We start from the raw sequence: 17,906 nt of genomic DNA on the forward strand, positions 1-17,906 counted from the left end.
AACATGCATCCCCTATGACAGAAATAATCTTGTAGTCATTGGAAAATGAAGATTTGTGTTTTGGCATCTTTTGAACATGCAGGTAAATCAGTTGGAAACACTGCCATGCATCCACCCCAAAAGGAGTGGAAGTGAGTGGATTAAAACCACACTGCAGCTGTGACTTAAGGTTGTTCTTGGATAATGTCTGCTCGGGAAATGGGACTTGGATCATAGTCATAGCTGACAGGATGCAACACACAAGACTCCAGCAGGGTGAGGAGAGGAGGACTCTGTATTTTTAAATCAATGATGCTTCATGCTAAAACACAGTTAAAGTTGATGGACAATGTATCCCAGATGTCAAACTTTTAATGTGAAGATGTGCACCATATTATCAGCACCCTCTTGTTGCTGCTGTCTACATTCGACCTTATGCAAATTTTACAAAAAATCACTCCAGAAATATTTCCTGGGTGTTGAGACCTACATGTATGTATATATCTATTTATTTTGTTATATATTTTCACCCTATTCTATGCTGGATTTAATTAATTATCTGTATATATGTTGTATTTTGTGTGTATTATGAAAGAATTACAACTTATATGAACTTGTGTTATATAATGATAGTAAAGGTCCTTGAATCCTTGAATGCTTTCTCCAAGGCTGTAGTTAATGACAAGATCAAATACCAAGGACAAAGTAAGTAAGGAAGGACTGCTTACCTGTTGTGTTTTCTTAACTTCAAAGAGTCTAGTAAGCTCCGTATACAGTCAATTCTTCAAGTGTTGCCAGTGCAGCAGTACGAATGCTCCTAATATCAAGAATTCTCAAACAGCATCTGAAACAGAAGATCACACAAAATCATTATAAACATTAGGGCTGGGCAATATGGACAAAATATAATATCACAGTACTTTTGACCAAATACCTCAATATCAATATTCATTGATATTGTGACAGTATTACAGGGATGACTATTGGTGCTTGCAAAAATATTAACAGAATTAGATTTTTCTGTAATGCAGCCTTCAAAAACAGGAAAAGACGACATTTATGCCATATGAAGATATGATAATATTGATAAATTATTGACTGCCTAGCCCTAATAAACACTGATCATTGCCTTTAAATTGGCAGACATGAATATACAAAATCAGTGTCAGAAAAGGCAACTTATACCAATCATTCTGAACTACCAATGGGCTGCAGAGCGCTATCTAGTGGGCAGCTGAGGCAGTGGTAGTGCCAAATGGCCAAACTGAAATTCACGTATTAATATATGTTTTTCGTAATTTTGTAATTCAATAACATGTTGCTTTTGAAAAGCACCCAAGGAGCTAAATTTTTCTTTTTCTCTCTCTTTTTTTTTTTTTTTGTTTTTTTTTTGGTGGGGGGGGGGGTCCTCTGAAATTTTTTAACAACTGGAACCTGAGAAAAACTACACATTAAAGATTCAAATATCTGTCCATCTGATTTATGTCCTACTGATTCTCAACCGTGTATGAATGATAAAAAAAGAACACTAGTTTGTAAGTGGTGTGTCAAACCTGCCTAATTAGAATGATTAAACCAGCAGTCACACTATAAAAGTAAACTGTATGTGGCTACACATGGTAGTCATAATCAGTTCTACTTTATTTTTTTCTCATACTGGTCTTCGACAAAAATAGCAGAATACAAAGTGCCACTGTGAGCAAAACAGAACAAGATTTATGGTTTGCCAGTGGTTTCTTTCTAAAAATAAATTATTGTGCCTCATACTGCTATCAGAATAGCACCTTTCCAAATACAAATGGCTTTTAAACCTCTCACAACTGCTATTTTGTGAATACCTGTGTATATTGGATATTTATTAAGTATAATTTTAAAGAAATACCTCTATGTACAAGCAGGTTTCAGTGTCACATGTAAAGCAAAACTTTAAAATGTCTTCAGTTGCTTTTTCCTTTAAATTTTAGAATTTAAAAAGTGTCAGTTTGCTATTTATTGAGATCTTATTTTCAAAATGGTGACACTGTCCCAAAATTACATGAACAGCCGAGGGTATCAGTCAGTAATAGACATTTATCACAGCAGCTATTTTAACAAGAAATAATAGAGTAAACAGCTTCTACCAATGATACTGTTCTGGGCCCCACTTCCCAGAGCCTTTGTAGCGCTACGTGCGTCGTAAGTTGTATTTTAAGGTCTCCCTTAAGGTTGTCCCAACTCTGGGAAACAGCCCGTAACCTTAGCGAGACCTTAAAATACAACTTACGACGCATGTAGCACTATGAAGGCTCTGGGAAACGGGGCCCTGTTCTGTTCCTTTCAGGTCAGGTGCATGTTGGCTCACTGGAAAGGCTCTGCTACACTAAATGGAACAGGACCTTAAAAAGTATGATTGGTAAGACCTGTCTAAACCCAACTATTTTATAATAATATGTCTGCTGTGAAAAAGATTATTACAAAATACAGTGGGATCATCTCGCCCAACCCTCACACACATTTTTATGGTAATCTATATGTGCATGCATCAGTACCAGGCTTTCTCTGTGCAGATGAAGAATGGGACAGAAACAGGGGTCTCAAACTACTGGCTCAGGGGCCATTTACAGACCCCACTCCCTCTCCCTTCAGCACACAACACAATGTCCAAAATATAATATAATCTGGCCTGCAAGTAGTTGTTATAAGACTGTTTCATAAAATTGAAACTACCCCTTCCAATATAATTGAAATAAAACACAATTCTACAGTTCACAAAAGCTGCAGTGCTCAGCTTGACATGTTCATCAGGGGTATTAATGATTACTTTAATGCTCCAACTAACTCTTATGATTATTTTCATTTTAACTGATTAATCTTTTGGTTATTTTCTTGATTAATTGATTAACTGTTTGATCTATAAAACGTCAGAGATGTTCAGTTTACTGTCAGAGAAAAGTCAAGAAATCAGAAAATATTCATATTTGAAAAGCTGAAATCAGAGAATTTTAACTTTTTTTTTTATGTAAATATGGCTCAAAATGATTGATTATCAAAATAGTTGGCAATTAATTTCATAGTCAATTAGCTGTTGTGGCTCTAAACCAATCTGATCTGACAGGAGAGTTGCTCAGTTTGTGCCCAGTGCACAGCCAACCAATAAATGTATGCAATCCGCCTTTTGTTGTGACAAAAATATGTCCATAAAGTCAATTAAAAAGTACATTGTGAGATATATTGTGCTGTCTTGTAGTACTTGAATGTTAAAGTGGCCTTCCTATGAGATGACAATGCCATCAGTGGCCCAAAGTCATTTTCAGTTTGAGACCCCTGCAGGAAAATGTGGACTCGAAATCTTAGATGTTTGACCAATTTTGCCATTCCAATTTCCTACTCAATTTTGTGTTTGTTATGATTATTATTATGTCATACCCCACCCTGGCCACACCACTGCTGAGTGATGCCTGAGTCAAGGTTGTTATGGCTGCAGCGTAAAGCCCTTGTACCGTTTTTATTTCACTGAACTATTTTTAGAATCTGACAAGAAGCTCACTCTCTCTCTCTCTCTCTCTCTCTGATCTCAGAGGAAATGGAAGGTCTCACGCGTCGCTGCAACTGACACCTCTGAAATACAATGTGCACAATAGGAAAAAGTCTAAAGATAGCCAAGAGTGTGTTTAACTTGTATGTGAGCCATCATTGTTTTCGGATAGTTTTTGATTTTTCCAAGTAGTAGGCATTTCAGCTTTTCAGACTGTAAACATATATATATTCAAAATAAACCTAAATTCCTGCATGAACCAACTTTAAGCACCCAACAGTTAATGTTAAGGAGTGCAAGGGTCAGAGTTTGTCGGCTGTGACCTTTCAATGATACGTAGGTGGCAAACAAAATGTTTCTACAATTCAAACAACTAAAATAACCTTTAGTTCACTTCTTAAAGAGGACATGGCTTAATGAGACTTAACCAAAAACATTTACTCTGTCTGGAGGCGTTCCTTCTCCTTTAACCATTCCCATTATGACAGGACAGGTCATGAAACCGCAGCAGTTGGCAGGGAAGCGGTGTCCAGTCAATATAAGCGGCGCTGACCAGACTGGAGACTAATGATGCAAAGGCAAATATCGTAGCGGAAGTGTACCAAGACAAAAAAACATACTGGCATAACCAAATTCCTCCCCTGCACCAGAGGGAGAGGGAAATTTAATTGTGGTTTTGGACATGTACGATTTGTTTTCCCTGGCTGAGCTGAGCACGAAGGCAAGGTGTGTACAAGGCCACGTACAAGCAGTGTGAGCGAAGTCAGGCTTGGTTAATAGTAAAAATAAACTGAATTTTAGAGTATTTCCTATGAGAATAGTACACAGCAAGTAAAATAAAATAAAAACAAAGAACTACTACTGACAGCGTTCATGTATATTTTTTAGGATCCTCTGTCACAGCTTTACAATACCTGGAGGTCCGGATGACAAAGGATAAAGGAGCAATCACATAAATATCACTTAAAAAAAGCATGGAGCTGCAACAATGATTAATTTTATTATACAATACTACAATTTTCATATCACAGGAGGCACAAAATGCCTTTTTAAATCCAACATTGTCATACTGGCATGTCCTGGCATACAACATACATAATCATATTCTACAGACTTTAGAAAACATCCTTGTTTGGTACAGATCCCTGCAAAAATCACATCATAATCATTTGAATATGTTCTGCAATGAAAATGAGAATAATGATGTAAAAATTATCATCACACATCATTAATCAGTCAAAGTAATTGCAATTAGATATTTTAAAAAAAAAAAACATTAACCCCTACTTTAGTCTAAATGTAAAAAAAAGTGTGAAAAATGTTCAGCAAAATATCCCAGAGCCTAAAGTGACATACTCAAATTGCTCCTTGTGTCTAACAAACAGTCAAAAACCCACAGATTTTTCATTTACTGTCATTATGACAAAGAAATGGAGGAAATCCTCACATTTAAGAAGCTGAGACCAGTGAATCCTTGACATTTCTGCTTGAAAAATGACTCAAAAGGTGTAATAAATCTAAACAGTTGGCAAGTAAGGTAATTTCCATTGACTAATGGTTGTAGCTCTACCTCAAATGTGGTAATTTGCTCCTTTCTTGGTTCTTTGTTTTGCATGTTAATTTCATTCAGTGGAAACGTTTGAAACGAGAACATTTCTGAGACTCTGCATCTGCTTGGATGAAGGAGTCAGTCAGTGTCAGTGTATAATTATTTGTCTCCCCCAAGTGGCAGCAAGTAGGAAGTATTGCTTCACTAAAAAGATTTTTTTTAAATTAAAAATTGTCCTTTAAAGGCAATTTACCTTGTTTCAATAGGTTTTTTCAAATACGTAATTTTATGCATTACTAAAATTCTCATTTCCTTCTCTTCCACTACAACTCATTTGGAAAAAATGTGTTAAACTCTAACTTCCCTGCTCAGAAAGGTCAGCTTCAGCTTAGAAAATCTTTCAGCTCCGAAAATCAAATCATATTGACAGAAAGAACGAGATATTGAGCTAACAGATGACTACAGGGAGGGAGCATTAAAGCCTGTCAGCTCCTCTTCATCATGTGCCAGTGTAGCACTCATTCAATTAAAGGTTTTACACAAAATCCATTACACTACATCCAGGCTAGCTGAGATCTACCCAGGCTTAGATTGTTACTGTCACTCACCTGCAGATCTGACCCATATGTTGGTGTTATGTTGGTGCCAATGCTTTAAGGATCATTACAGAGCCAATCCACATAATGCCATCTTTGAAGTACTGAATTATTTGTTCTCAGTCTTGAATACAAAACAAACGGATGTTATTGCATTCATAGCTCTTTTGGCTGCTGAAGGATTCTGAAAATCACCTTCATCACCATCACACTCTGGGTGGTTAAAGGATAGAACGGCATATTTAAGCTGAGAAAAATTAAATATATGTTGAGGGGGTCGCAAGAATATTTTTACTCAAAATGGCAGCATTTGCGTTCTGGCGAACCCGTCTGATCTGAATTTAGAATAGGGGCTTGATGGTGTTGAAAGATGTGCACTAATTTCACTCATAGTATGCCATAGTTGTCATTACTCCATTATATGTCCATGGTTTTGGGCTGGTTTGTCCTCTTTCTACATGTATTATATAAATGTTATTGTTTAATGCTCAGGCCGGTGAGACTTTATATGTTTGTACATGTAAAACTGCTATCTTCTAATAAGAGCACTACATGGTTTTCCAGTTATTTTTTATTATTTTCTGTTTTATTGGCCAATGGTCATACCCATGAGACTTAACTGATGTCAATCTGTAACCTACTGTAAACAGAAAAAATGACATACTAATTTTATTTTATTTTCCTCATACTCCTAAGTCATGGAGTGGGGGGAGGGTTTGCTTGTTTTGTTTTGCTTTATTTGAAAATATGAAACATAGAGAAATGTGTTAATTTTAGATTCTGTATTTGCACCTACAAATCCAGTAATAAAAAATACTGAAGAGAAAAATAAATTTTCTTTTGACTATTTATTGATGACAACAAAATAAAGAATATAAAAACACTTCATTGTATTATCATCACTTTGTCCTTGTTACAAAATGTAACATATTTAAACATGTTTTTGCAGTTTAAATTAAAAACAAAAGAACACATTCAGAAAGGTGTGAACAGTCAAGTTCCCCGTGATGCTGCATGAACGTCATAAAAGCATCAGATGTTCCTGTGCACCAGCAGCTTTTTGCTCAGTGCCTGTGATGACCTCTGCATCGGCCTGTAAGACAAGGAAAACAAGATCTAAGGCCTTCCTCCACGCTTCCTGCTTCACACTCAGATTGTCATAGATCGTCAGTGCTGCTGCTGCTTCACCAGGCTTCATGCGGGAGGACATTGCACCATCTTGTTGTTCATCTTCCAGGAAAAGCTGTGAGAAGTTTGCAGCGATGCCAGTGTTTCCATTACAGCCCTGCAGCAGTTGGCTCACTGTGGTCCTGGCTCTGACTTTTGAAAACCTTCCAGTGTTAACCATTACAGTGGATATGTAATCTATGAAGCCATCTGCCATGAGATGCAACACGACACCTCTGTAAGTGTTAGCTGCTGTTCCTGTTTTCCTGTGATGGGCAGAGTCCCCATTCCTCTCTCTGTGATGGTCGACGTGGTGATCCACTTGTTTTTGTAGGTGATGAACACAAAGCATTTCCGTCACTCCGGCACCAGGCAGGAGGGCTTTGTCTGTCAGCGTGTGGTGTAAACGATAAGCACATGCCCAGAACTGGTCTTCAAGGGCCTGCAGCTTTCCATGCACACAGCTTGTGAGGATCACTGTGACCAGCTCACTGTTCCCACCAGTGGAAATATTCACAGTTGTTGAAGGCTTGCCATCATGGCCACTGATGTCCCTCCATATCACAACTTTCACCCCATTGCCAACACAGCATGTACTCAGCTGTGTGGCGTAGGTCACTGGAACAGCTCCTGTTGCATCAGCAAACGCCTTCAAAACTGAAGCCTTCACCTTTTCCACCACAAGTATACGATGTCTACAACAGTGCAGAATTACTTTCTCACTAACGAGCCCACGGACTAGAATCAGGTTCACTTCCAGCTTCAACAGAAGTGTCACAACCTTTTCCATCCACGCTTCTTCTTTGCTTGAACCTGACAAGTCTGACTGGTCGCTCACATGCTGTATACATGTTGGCCTCTTGAAGCCAAGATGGCGATAGGCATCTGATAAATCCCCATTAATCAGAGCAACCTTTAGGTGTTGTTCTTTGAAGTGATGTGCGACTGAAGCCTGTTCAGCAGATAAGAGAACAATGCAGCCTGGTAAAACACATGCATGCTCCTCTGGTAAACCAGGTAACACGCAAGTCACCACTTTACTGACATCAAATGTGGAACAGCTGATGGTTTGCGGATTATTTTTTGACTGAATTCGGCAGGCTTCCACTACTAAATTCATTGCATTGACACAACCGTGACTCAATCCCTCAGCAATGTGTGCAATGTCAGGATGTTTAGACTCATAAGGTTGCGGTACTGAGGAGACATCTTCAGACTTGGCCTCATAAAAATGTCTACTTAGCTTTATTTTCCTTTGTCCACTTGTGTTTAGAGTCTTGTGACTAACTTTTGTTGTCCCTTGCAGGTTGCATGACACCTGTGAAGCCTCCACAATGTGTTTCGTTGACAGGTGAGATGTTGCAGCGCTGCTCTCTGATTGCTTCGTGCCCAGACCTTCAGCTGAGACACTGCTTTTCCTGCAAACATCCAAGCATATATCCATTCCTTCAGACATGGCCATGATGATTTGTGCTACTGAAATTCCTCTCTGAAGGCACTCAAGAGCAGCGCGGCTCCACGCTCCTGCGAGAAACAGAAGGCATCCCGATCCTGTGTGATAGACCTTCTGGTGGGCTTGAATAGTCTCGTAAACCAGCTGACCCACTGCACAGGTCAACTCCAGGTTCTCAAAGATGCGAAAACATGAGCACATAAGAGCCGACTCCCCACTCGAGTCATCTTGGATAAACTTGTACTTTTTACTGGGGCCCAAAGAGGAATGTGTGATACCTGCCAGTGCTGAGAGCTTCTGCAGTCCAACATGTCGTCGATGGTTTATGATTGTGCTTCCCGTCATTTCTTGAGGGGCCTGAAATTAAAAAAAAGAAAGAAAAGTTTTACATTTGCTCTCCTTTTACCAAGTAAAACTGCACAGAAAATATATTTTAAGTCAGTAAAACTACATTAACATGGTTTATATTAAATCTCAAGTGCTGTATGTTTAAATTCTAGGCCAGGGTTCAATGCTGATGATTTTTTTTTCTTTCACTTTCCTGACTGAGCAAGAGGGTCAGACATCTACTTGCCCACAGTCAGTCTTTACTTGTTTGTTAGTCTTTAAATTGTTTTATGCATGAACGGTTACCAAACAACAAACACTAAAGTTATTTGTCATGTTTCAGCTAGGGCTGCAATGTCAAACAATAGTGTAAAATGTCCATCCCAGTTTTTCTAAGTTCCAGGTGATGTCTTTAAATGTCTCGTTTTGTCACTCTAAACCTTAACATATGAATGAAAGGCAAGAAATCAAACTGTGACAGGCTTAAAACTGGCATTTTCTGCCATTGTACGTGAAAAAAGTACTTAAACAATTAATCAATAATCAAAATAGTTCAATGATGTAATTCTTTTTTACAACTTGCCTGGCTGGGCAGGTGAGTTACCAGATTCACTAGCCCAACATGGCATTTAACTTGCCTGGGCAAGCGGGCGAGCCTTATTGTTGAGCCCTGTAGGTCTTTTACTTTTTATGGTATTTTATACTTCTACTTCCACTATATTCATGTCTATAGTAACAATAGGGGTGGAAGTAATTAATTACAAATAGTCAAATTACTGTAATCAAGTAGTTTTTTTGGGTACTTGGATGAGTATATTATCAAGTATGTAATTTTACTTGTACTTAAGTATTTATTATTTACTCTCAAAATCATGCTTGAGTAATGAGTACAAGTTGAATTAACATCCAAACCTTTGCTCTGCATTTTCGTAGCCAATAAGGTGATCTGATCGCAAACAGGCCGACAAAAACCAAGACATATGGACAAAAAACTAATGAAAATTTAATCTATAGTCTAGAAATGGCAGTACTTGTACCTCATTCAACATAGTTTTGTCTTGCAGAACCATTTGATGAATAAGGAAACTAAAACTTGAAATGAGATAAACTTGACAAAAGAATGTCTTCTATTGATAATGTATTAAACAGCAGCACTTAAAAAGTGTCATAGTAGTGGGTTGTAATTACTATGTCACATATTTGAACTTTCTTTGATAATAACTGCAGATTTAATATGCTGTGATTACCACCCACTACATGAAAATGGTACTTGCTAATTATCACATAATTAATCATGAAACTTGGGGGTAATTTTTTAAGAAATTTCAAATATATTACTTAGTAATTACCAGGTATTTACCATGAAATTGCGGGACCAAAGTTACTATATTCTGCGTAGGTTTTAAGACAAGTAGTTTGTACTTTTACTTAAGTATTTTTCTAATACCAGTACTTATACTTGTAATTAAGTGATATTTTAGTACTGTAACAGTACTTGAAATTGAGTACAGATTTTCAGTACTCTTTCCACCACTGAGTAATGAGTTACCCTACAGATTCTGAAATTAGACACAAAGCATGTAATGCACACAGAAAATATGGTGCATCTCTATCCTTTATTGACGCAACAGTAATTGCAGTTTTTTAGTTCAAAGCAGATTACACATTAAGGCAGGGGTGTCAAACATGGCCTGTGGGCAGGAAATGGCACACTAACAGGTCAAAATTTAGCTTAATGAATGACTTTGCAAAGTGTAAAAAATTGCTGAGCTGTCATTAATTCCAGACTAGAATACTGAACATTGCGCAAAATACTGTCAACCAGTAGCTTTGATACAAAATAATGTGAATCAGACTTCTATCTCAAAACAATATTGGTGGAACCCTGTTGCTGAGACACTGCCAAAACTTCTGATTTTCCAATGGTTTATAAAACAGGGGATAACTTAATCTTCATCATTAGTTTCCATTTTAGTTGGTGCTGTGTGGTGATATCAGCATTATTATGCAGGTGTGGAAATGTAGGAAAAATGTTAAGAATTTCTAAACCTTGACAAGTTGTCTGAATTATAAAAATAAAATAATATGTTGCTATTCAGTTCCAAAATACAGTTTTGTGCATTTTTAGTTCAAACTGTGAAAGAGTGAGACATTATTGCACTTACTTTCCAAACAAATGGCTAAATACATCTCCTTTATTAATAAACTCTGACAACATACAGGCCTATGATAATATATCAGCTTAAATCCCTAAGAATCACCTTGACCTGTGACCCTTAATAACCTCTAATAAGTATCTACCAGTGAAATGTCTAACTCCTTAATCTTTGCAAGTATTTGTTTCTGTTCCATGTATTCTGTCTCTTAGCTCTTACATTGCCATATGATTTAGCTGATGTGCTCTTTTGCCTTGTTCAAAGGGAAAAAACAATGCAAACTACTGATTATAAAAGAAATTGCACATATTTTCTTAAGACACCTCAAGTTGTTCATCAATTGTTCTGTAAATTTATGGTTTAATTATTGAGAATATTTCCAGAATATACTCATACTTCTTATCACTAAACAGGGAAAAATTGGAGGTGTTGTATTTTAAATTACAAGTGAATGTCCTGTATTCAGACTGTTACATATTAAATGAAAGTACATAAGAATTGCCAGCTTAGTGCACTTTGTGCAGAATGGCTTTGTAAGAGTGTTTTATAATGTATGTCATACGTTTGTAGTATGAATACCTTAATGCAGAGCTCTCATAACCATTTTGGGTCATGGGTCACATACTATACAGACCAGTGAGCCACACAAGTTAAACTTTTGCATTACAAGTTTTAAATAACATTATTTTAGCTTACTGCTTTAACCTAACTGAAGGATGTGAGTACTTATTCGACCAGTGATGACAAGATTGGTCAACAAATACAACCACGCTACAACCGTTATTACATCAACACTGTTCAACACACAAACACCACGACATCAAAACGAACAAGTGACATTAGTCCCTACACGCTTCAGAGATACATACTTGCAGGTAGCCTACACTCCACAAGCAGCAGCTCAGGAGCTAAGCTAACTAATGTCTTATGAAAATTACTTCTAAATTCAGCCTGTACAAAACGAAACTTAAGCAAACTAAAAACGCCAGGGTGAATCAAAAATATTCTTAGGCGAAAAAACACTTTATCTACCCATACACAGCATAATGTTACCTTAAATTAACAACGTACATTTCTTGGTATCTGTTTCCTCTGACCAGCTGCTCCGGCTTGGACCATTAAGCACTGCGCATGCGTTGTGTTTCCTGGTTGCTGGGAGACAAGAAATTATCTCAACCATTGGCTGAAACTATTATAACCCGCCCATTTCTTTTTGTAATTGGTTAATACGCTCACGTCAAGTCTTTTTCCTTGTTTCTATTGGCTAACTCCCATGTCAGTTGAATACAGCCGTTGCTGCCTGTTTGTTGACATCCGATTACCAAACACACAATTGGAGCGTTACTTGTTGTGTTGTTGGTTGAAATGGTAAGCTTTCATATTAACGCCTTGTATAAAATGTGCACCGTATTATTTACCGTTAAAAGCTGGCACAGTTAGATAAAGCTCTTTATTTTAACCTGAAAAATTGTCTCTGTTTGGGCACATGCAGGAGCATGTAAGCTAAAATTAGCTAGCTAGCATGGTAGTAATAGACCACTAAAACGCGGAAACATCACCTGTGGGTTTCTCTGCTGCACCTGTTAAGTTGTAACCTTGTTTGAAATAGTAAAAACGTATTAATGTTTGCTTTTTCAGGCTTCAAATTACCGCAAACCAGCTTCTTCTTCGGCTAGCCAGAGGAAAAAGGCAGGTACCAAAATCGAACTGACTGAGGAGCAAAAGCAAGAAATTAAGGAGGCTTTTGATCTCTTCGACACAGATGGAACTGGAACAATAGACGTGAAAGAGCTGAAGGTTAGTTAATGGTGCAGTATGCCTTCGATCAAACGTCGTTAAGTGTGTATAGATTCACTAATACCTTGATAACAGGGCCACAGCAGCCTGACGTTTGTTGTGTATCTGTGCTGCAGGTTGCCATGAGAGCTCTTGGGTTTGAACCAAAGAAAGAAGAAATCAAGAAAATGATTGCAGACATTGACAAAGAGAACTCTGGAACTATTGACTTCGGTGACTTTCTCAGTATGATGACACTGAAAATGGTGAGTGTAATACAGCTGTTAGACCAAACCTGGAAACTGTAGAGAAATAGAAAATTGTCATTTAGAGCAATGGGAGGACTATGTTTTACAGTTTAAAGTTGCAAAATTGTGTCTTTCATCTAGGCCTGGTCAATAAAACAGTAATTATATGTAGGGCTGCAACTAACGATTACTTTCATAGTCGATTAATTGGTTGATTATCCATCCATCCATTATCCATAACCGCTTATTCTTGAGTGGGCATGAGGAGGCTGGAGCCTATCCCAGATGACATTTGGCATTCTGGGTCCAACCTGGACAAGTTGACAGTTCATAGCAGAGCTGACATATAGAGACGGACAACCATTCACACGAATGGGCAATTTAGAGTTATCAGTTAACCTATTGCACTGCGTGTCTTTGAACTGTGGGAGGAAACCGGAGTACCTGGAGAGTGAAAATGCAAACTCCGTACAGAAAAGTCCTTCCCAAGCCACAAACTCCCCAGCCCCCCAGGGATATGAATTCAGAACTTTCCTGCTGTGACCACTGCACCACTGTGCCACCCTGCCACTTCTGGTTGATGTCAATACATTGGCCAGTGTTCTTTATGTAAAATATAATATACAATACATACATTAACATTTTTTTCAGTGATCTCTCTAAAGTTTGTAAACGCACCAGAGAAATAACTGATTGAGTGTCATTCCCAGGACGATTAAGAAAATCTAGGCAGAAGGCAGGGTCTCTGTGGGTGTAAGCACCGTCACACACTTCTGATGGGTCATGGGTGAAGATTGGCAGAGATTATTGTTATATGCATTTTTGCATTGTTTTTTTGGGGGAAAATTCTGCTTAGTTTGCCTTTAAATACATTAAATGCAAACTGCCATGAGAACTCGTACCAAATACGCCCTAGCTTATAAACAGCCATTCAATTCCCTTGATAATGAAGCATGCTACGAGAGGCATGTAAACAGCCCATCATTACCGGCTGTGCTGTACGATTGCACCGTCGACATGTGACACAACATCAAAAATGGTGTGGAGCAATAAAAGGAGTGCAAACACTGAGGAAAATATTCATAAAAAAGGACAGGTCAGCTCACCAGTATGACAGTTTTTTTTCTTTAATCTGTGTGCCTTAATACATAAATAAAGTGGTTAAATTCTACCCTTTTTCTTTTGGTCTTTATTCAAAATTAGGGGTATAAGGACAGATCGATCTGGATCTCAATTCAGTATGATTGATGTGAAGTGAAAATGTAAGTCCATATCGTCACCAAAAGATAAGCCTTTGATTTGAAATTCCCATGACATGTCTGGGTCACAAATGTGTGAAAATGTCCAGTCATGAAATTATTGAATCAAAGTTTAGATTTTTAGTTACTTTAGTTACTTGAGCTTTTGTTTTTGTAAGTTGACATAAATGTGTTAAATGAACAAATGATATCCTCTGATGTCAGTCACAGGACCCTGTAGTTAATGTAATCAAAACTGTATCATCTCAGACTTTGTGATATCAGCAAATATTGAATCGTTGTCCAAAGAATCAATATAGTATCATATTGTGATATTGTGATGGTATTATAAGTATTGATACTGGCTGAATTGAAACACTTCATAAGTTTTTCAGCTATATTGCCCAGCCCCACTGTAAATCCAATTTCCTCTACTTTTTTGGCAATGAAATCTAATCTTATAGTGTTTGAAGGTGGACAAATATCCCTGCAAATCTCTCTCAGTCGATGAAAATGCACTGGGTTTTAGTTGCAAGATGCTTAACGCGTCATTATGTATGTCATGTCTCCATTGTTTTTAGGGGGAAAAGGACTCCAAAGAAGAAATAATAAAGGCTTTCCGGCTGTTTGATGATGACTGCACAGGAAAAATCTCATTCAAAAATCTCAAGAGAGTTGCCAAGGAGCTGGGTGAAAACCTCACAGATGAGGAGTTACAGGTATTTTAGAATAAAGACATACATTGTTTCCATATACTATGTATTTCATTTGTTTTTGGTAGACCATGCACGTACCAAAAAAGATGTTTTATATTTTTTGCATTTATTATTTCTTTCCTATAAAAGTACAGAAAAATCCACTCTGACAACACTGAAGTAAAAAGAGCAACCTTCAAACACTTATTTGTGTATTGACTGCTGCATCCATGTACAATTTTAGCTTGTGAATCAATTGCTGTTTTTGTTTCACAAATCTTGATGTAGGCTCTTGACGCTCATACTGTCTGTTAGGCTGGCTTTACAAGGTGAAACTTTCACACAACTTGAGTTGGAAATTTAGGTGAAACTAAGTTGCAGTTGAGTTGCACGCTGTAAAGCCCTCTGCAACACATCTGAAACATCACAATCAGAAATATTATATTGATCCTAGGGGGGAACTGTTGACATTACAGACAAACATTTTTGAAACTCAGTGGTAACAGTTGCAAAACTCTCAACTTTGTGAAATTAGTTTCATGCAACAGCCAATCTAACCACTGCTTACACCTCAGGTGATGCATTAGATTGTTTTGGTGTGAGTTGCCAAGTTTTGGAGATGTCTGCCTTCTTTCAGTTATAATGAAACTAGATGGCTTTCAGCTTGTGGTGCTTAAAGCACCAAAAGAACATATTTGAAAAACTCGACAACATTGTCTCTTTCCAGAAATCATGACCCAGTTACTCAAGATAATCCATAGACTTTGTTGTGAGCAGGTGTATGTAGGAACTACTTTTTTTCTACCGAACTACGCTCACCAATCCTATCACTGTGCTAGCTAGCTCAGTGGCGCTAATGTTATACCTGGGCTGAACGACCACATTTTTCCAAAGGCTGGCTTGATGTGAAGCCTGTTTGGCTTCTAAATTGGAAAATAAAACGAGGTGCAAACTTTGTATAAAATCATGTCGAACATGGAGGAGGGTTAGAGGTATCCTGCAGTACCTAGCTACAGTCTCTTGCCAATTCTTTGATAACATAATAGAATATAACATACATTGTAACAATTGGGTTTTAAAACCATTTATGTACGTAATAATGTTCTAGCTGTTTGTACTCAGACATGAAATATGGGGACTCAGTCATAAAAGTGTTTGTAGATTTGTACTTGAACTTAAGTCTTAAGTGCTTTAAGATCCTTTTCAACAGCCTGCTTAAGTCATCAAAGATGCTGAGCATTAAAAATCTTGCTTAAGCAAGTTCTGAGAATAAAATTTCTAATTTAAGTACTTGTGATTTATAAATCTCAGATTAATTTAAAATGACAGTACCTGTTGTGACTTCTCCTTATATAGTACAGCACAATTGAGAGTTTAGGGACCAAAGGAGGAAAGCAAATCTTGTGGAAGACAAAATGTATTATTATTATTCGATGGACTAAACAGTAGACAAACACCTTGCTTTGGAGTGTGTCACTATTAATCCTTCACACTTCTGACTGAGAAATCCTATCACACTTTTCATACTTAAGTCACGTATAGGCTTTGCTTTGAGATAATTCTATGTCAGTGTGAGGTTCTGCTTAAGTTATACTTAAAGCCTCTGTAATCCAAATCCACAATAGTCTGCTAACCATGTAATTTAGAGTCCTATGTACTTAGGACTCTTAGGACTTAGGACAGTAAGCATATAAAAAGTTTAAATATAGTTAAGTTAAAATTTAATCCACATCTGAAATATTATCATCTAAGTTGTACATTTTCCTGTATTGGGTTTGTTTGTGCTTGGATATTTATTACATAATTAATTCCACAAACCAATCACAAAAAATCCATGTCAGTTGCTATGTGGGTGCAACAAAACTTGCTCCCACTGCTGCAGCTGTGCTCTGAGTCTGAGCAGCTCAACAATATATATCACTCCTTTAACACAAAGTGTGCACTATATTAAGAACCGTCTCCTTGCTTTACTTTGCTGTTAGCCTTTACCGACAGTGAATCGAAGCCACCGTCTTTGCTCTGTCCACGACCGCTAATCTGCCTCGATCCGCAGCAAGTAACACTAGTTTGGACTCGCTCAAAAACATGTTAAAACACCCAAGTCAAACAATAACACTAATACTAATACATTAACCCTAACTAACAAACAAACTCCTACAACTCCTGTGTCCTGCGAGGTAAAAAGACTTTTTCTGTCCATGGAGTCTGGTGTTTGCAAAGATAGCAGAGACCGTGGCTTCAGTTCCCTGTTGGAAAATACTGCTTTGTTTAGGTGCTAAAATACGTTTTGCTGCTGCCTGAGTCTACAGCGCTCCATACACAGCTGATACTTAGCTTCTGTGCTGGGACTCCTGAGGCAGCTGTCAATCAAACATGAGCTGACGTACATTTTATAAATGAGGCCCTGGTCTGAAAAATCTGTCAAGAAGTCTGGAAATTAACATCTGGAAAAGTATGGAATTTTGAAATGGAAAATGTGTGTATTTTTGATTTTTAGATGGACTGTCCCTTTAAGAAGGAAACACCAAATATTTGTTGATCACCCGCAGAAGTGAAGCCATAGAAAAGTTGACAGAATGTACAACTGCGTGACACAGTGCCACCCTACACTTGTTTCTCTTCTGTCATCTCCCAGTTCCTCTTGTCTTGTTACGTTCTTACATGTGATTTTAAAATAGCAGCCACGTTGTTGTTTAAAGTTCTGAGGAACTCTGGCACCGAGACGGCCCGTACCACACATGTTGCCGATCCAAATGAGACTGGAGGGTTTTTCCACGTCTGTCACATGTGCGGGCTGTATGAAGCATAGCTTTCAGTCCTCAATTCACTTGTAACCTTTTTTCGATCTGAACAAACTGCAGCAGACTTTGTTCTTTTATCTGTTTTTAGGAAATGATCGACGAGGCAGACCGAGACGGAGACGGTGAGGTAAATGAGCAGGAGTTCTTGAGGATAATGAAGAAGACCAATCTTTACTGAACCTTTTCTTGATCTGGGACCCTTTTTTTTTTTTTTGAAGATTCACCTTTTGATTCTGTCTGGACAGTTTATACACTAGCTTTTTGGGATGCTAAACAATTGAGTCTGTAAATACATTCTGTATCTTTGCACAGCCTTTTTCTACAATGCAAAATAAATAAATATATTTCATCATAGTTCTTTTGTTGGTTGTTGCTTTCACATACACCTTAATTTTTCAGCATCACTG

General features: G+C 37.7%; 3 protein-coding genes across 5 annotated transcripts in view; 1 reads left to right on the forward strand and 2 right to left on the reverse strand.

Moving 5' to 3' along the window:
* The window catches only part of fgf2 (fibroblast growth factor 2), a 29,514-nt gene extending 17,682 nt beyond the window's left edge, over nt 1-11,832 (reverse strand). Inside the window, exons 1-3 of one of the 2 annotated variants that reach the window (XM_084719795.1) lie at nt 11,795-11,832; nt 8,537-8,615; nt 708-823 (exon numbers count right to left, since the gene is read on the reverse strand). The gene's annotated coding sequence lies outside the window, so the exon portion shown is untranslated. The remainder of the gene's footprint in view (nt 1-707; nt 824-8,536; nt 8,616-11,794) is intronic. The other variant, XM_084719796.1, reaches the window with a different exon arrangement.
* On the reverse strand, nt 4,761-11,869 carry bbs12 (Bardet-Biedl syndrome 12). 2 transcript variants are annotated; one of them, XM_084719791.1, is made up of 2 exons: nt 11,795-11,869; nt 4,761-8,615 (listed from the first exon to the last, which is right to left on the reverse strand). In XM_084719791.1, the coding sequence occupies exon 2, from the start codon at nt 8,601-8,603 to the stop codon at nt 6,660-6,662; it is 1,944 nt and encodes a 647-aa protein (XP_084575917.1). In that variant the 5' UTR covers nt 8,604-8,615; nt 11,795-11,869; the 3' UTR covers nt 4,761-6,659. The 2 variants fall into 2 exon arrangements, with proteins under 2 accessions (XP_084575917.1, XP_084575918.1); XM_084719792.1 differs by having other exon boundaries at nt 11,813-11,859.
* Nucleotides 11,870-11,984: 115 nt separating this feature from the next.
* On the forward strand, nt 11,985-17,853 carry cetn4 (centrin 4). The gene is made up of 5 exons (XM_084719797.1): nt 11,985-12,109; nt 12,380-12,538; nt 12,655-12,783; nt 14,585-14,722; nt 17,588-17,853. Exons 1-5 carry the CDS (start codon nt 12,107-12,109, stop codon nt 17,675-17,677), a joined length of 519 nt encoding a protein of 172 aa, XP_084575923.1. The 5' UTR covers nt 11,985-12,106; the 3' UTR covers nt 17,678-17,853.
* Nucleotides 17,854-17,906: the final 53 nt, after the last annotated feature.

This window comes from Lutjanus erythropterus, chromosome 5 (assembly GCF_056507025.1).
Source record: "Lutjanus erythropterus isolate fLutEry1 chromosome 5, fLutEry1.hap2, whole genome shotgun sequence".
NCBI classification, from domain to species: Eukaryota; Metazoa; Chordata; class Actinopteri; order Lutjaniformes; family Lutjanidae; genus Lutjanus; species Lutjanus erythropterus.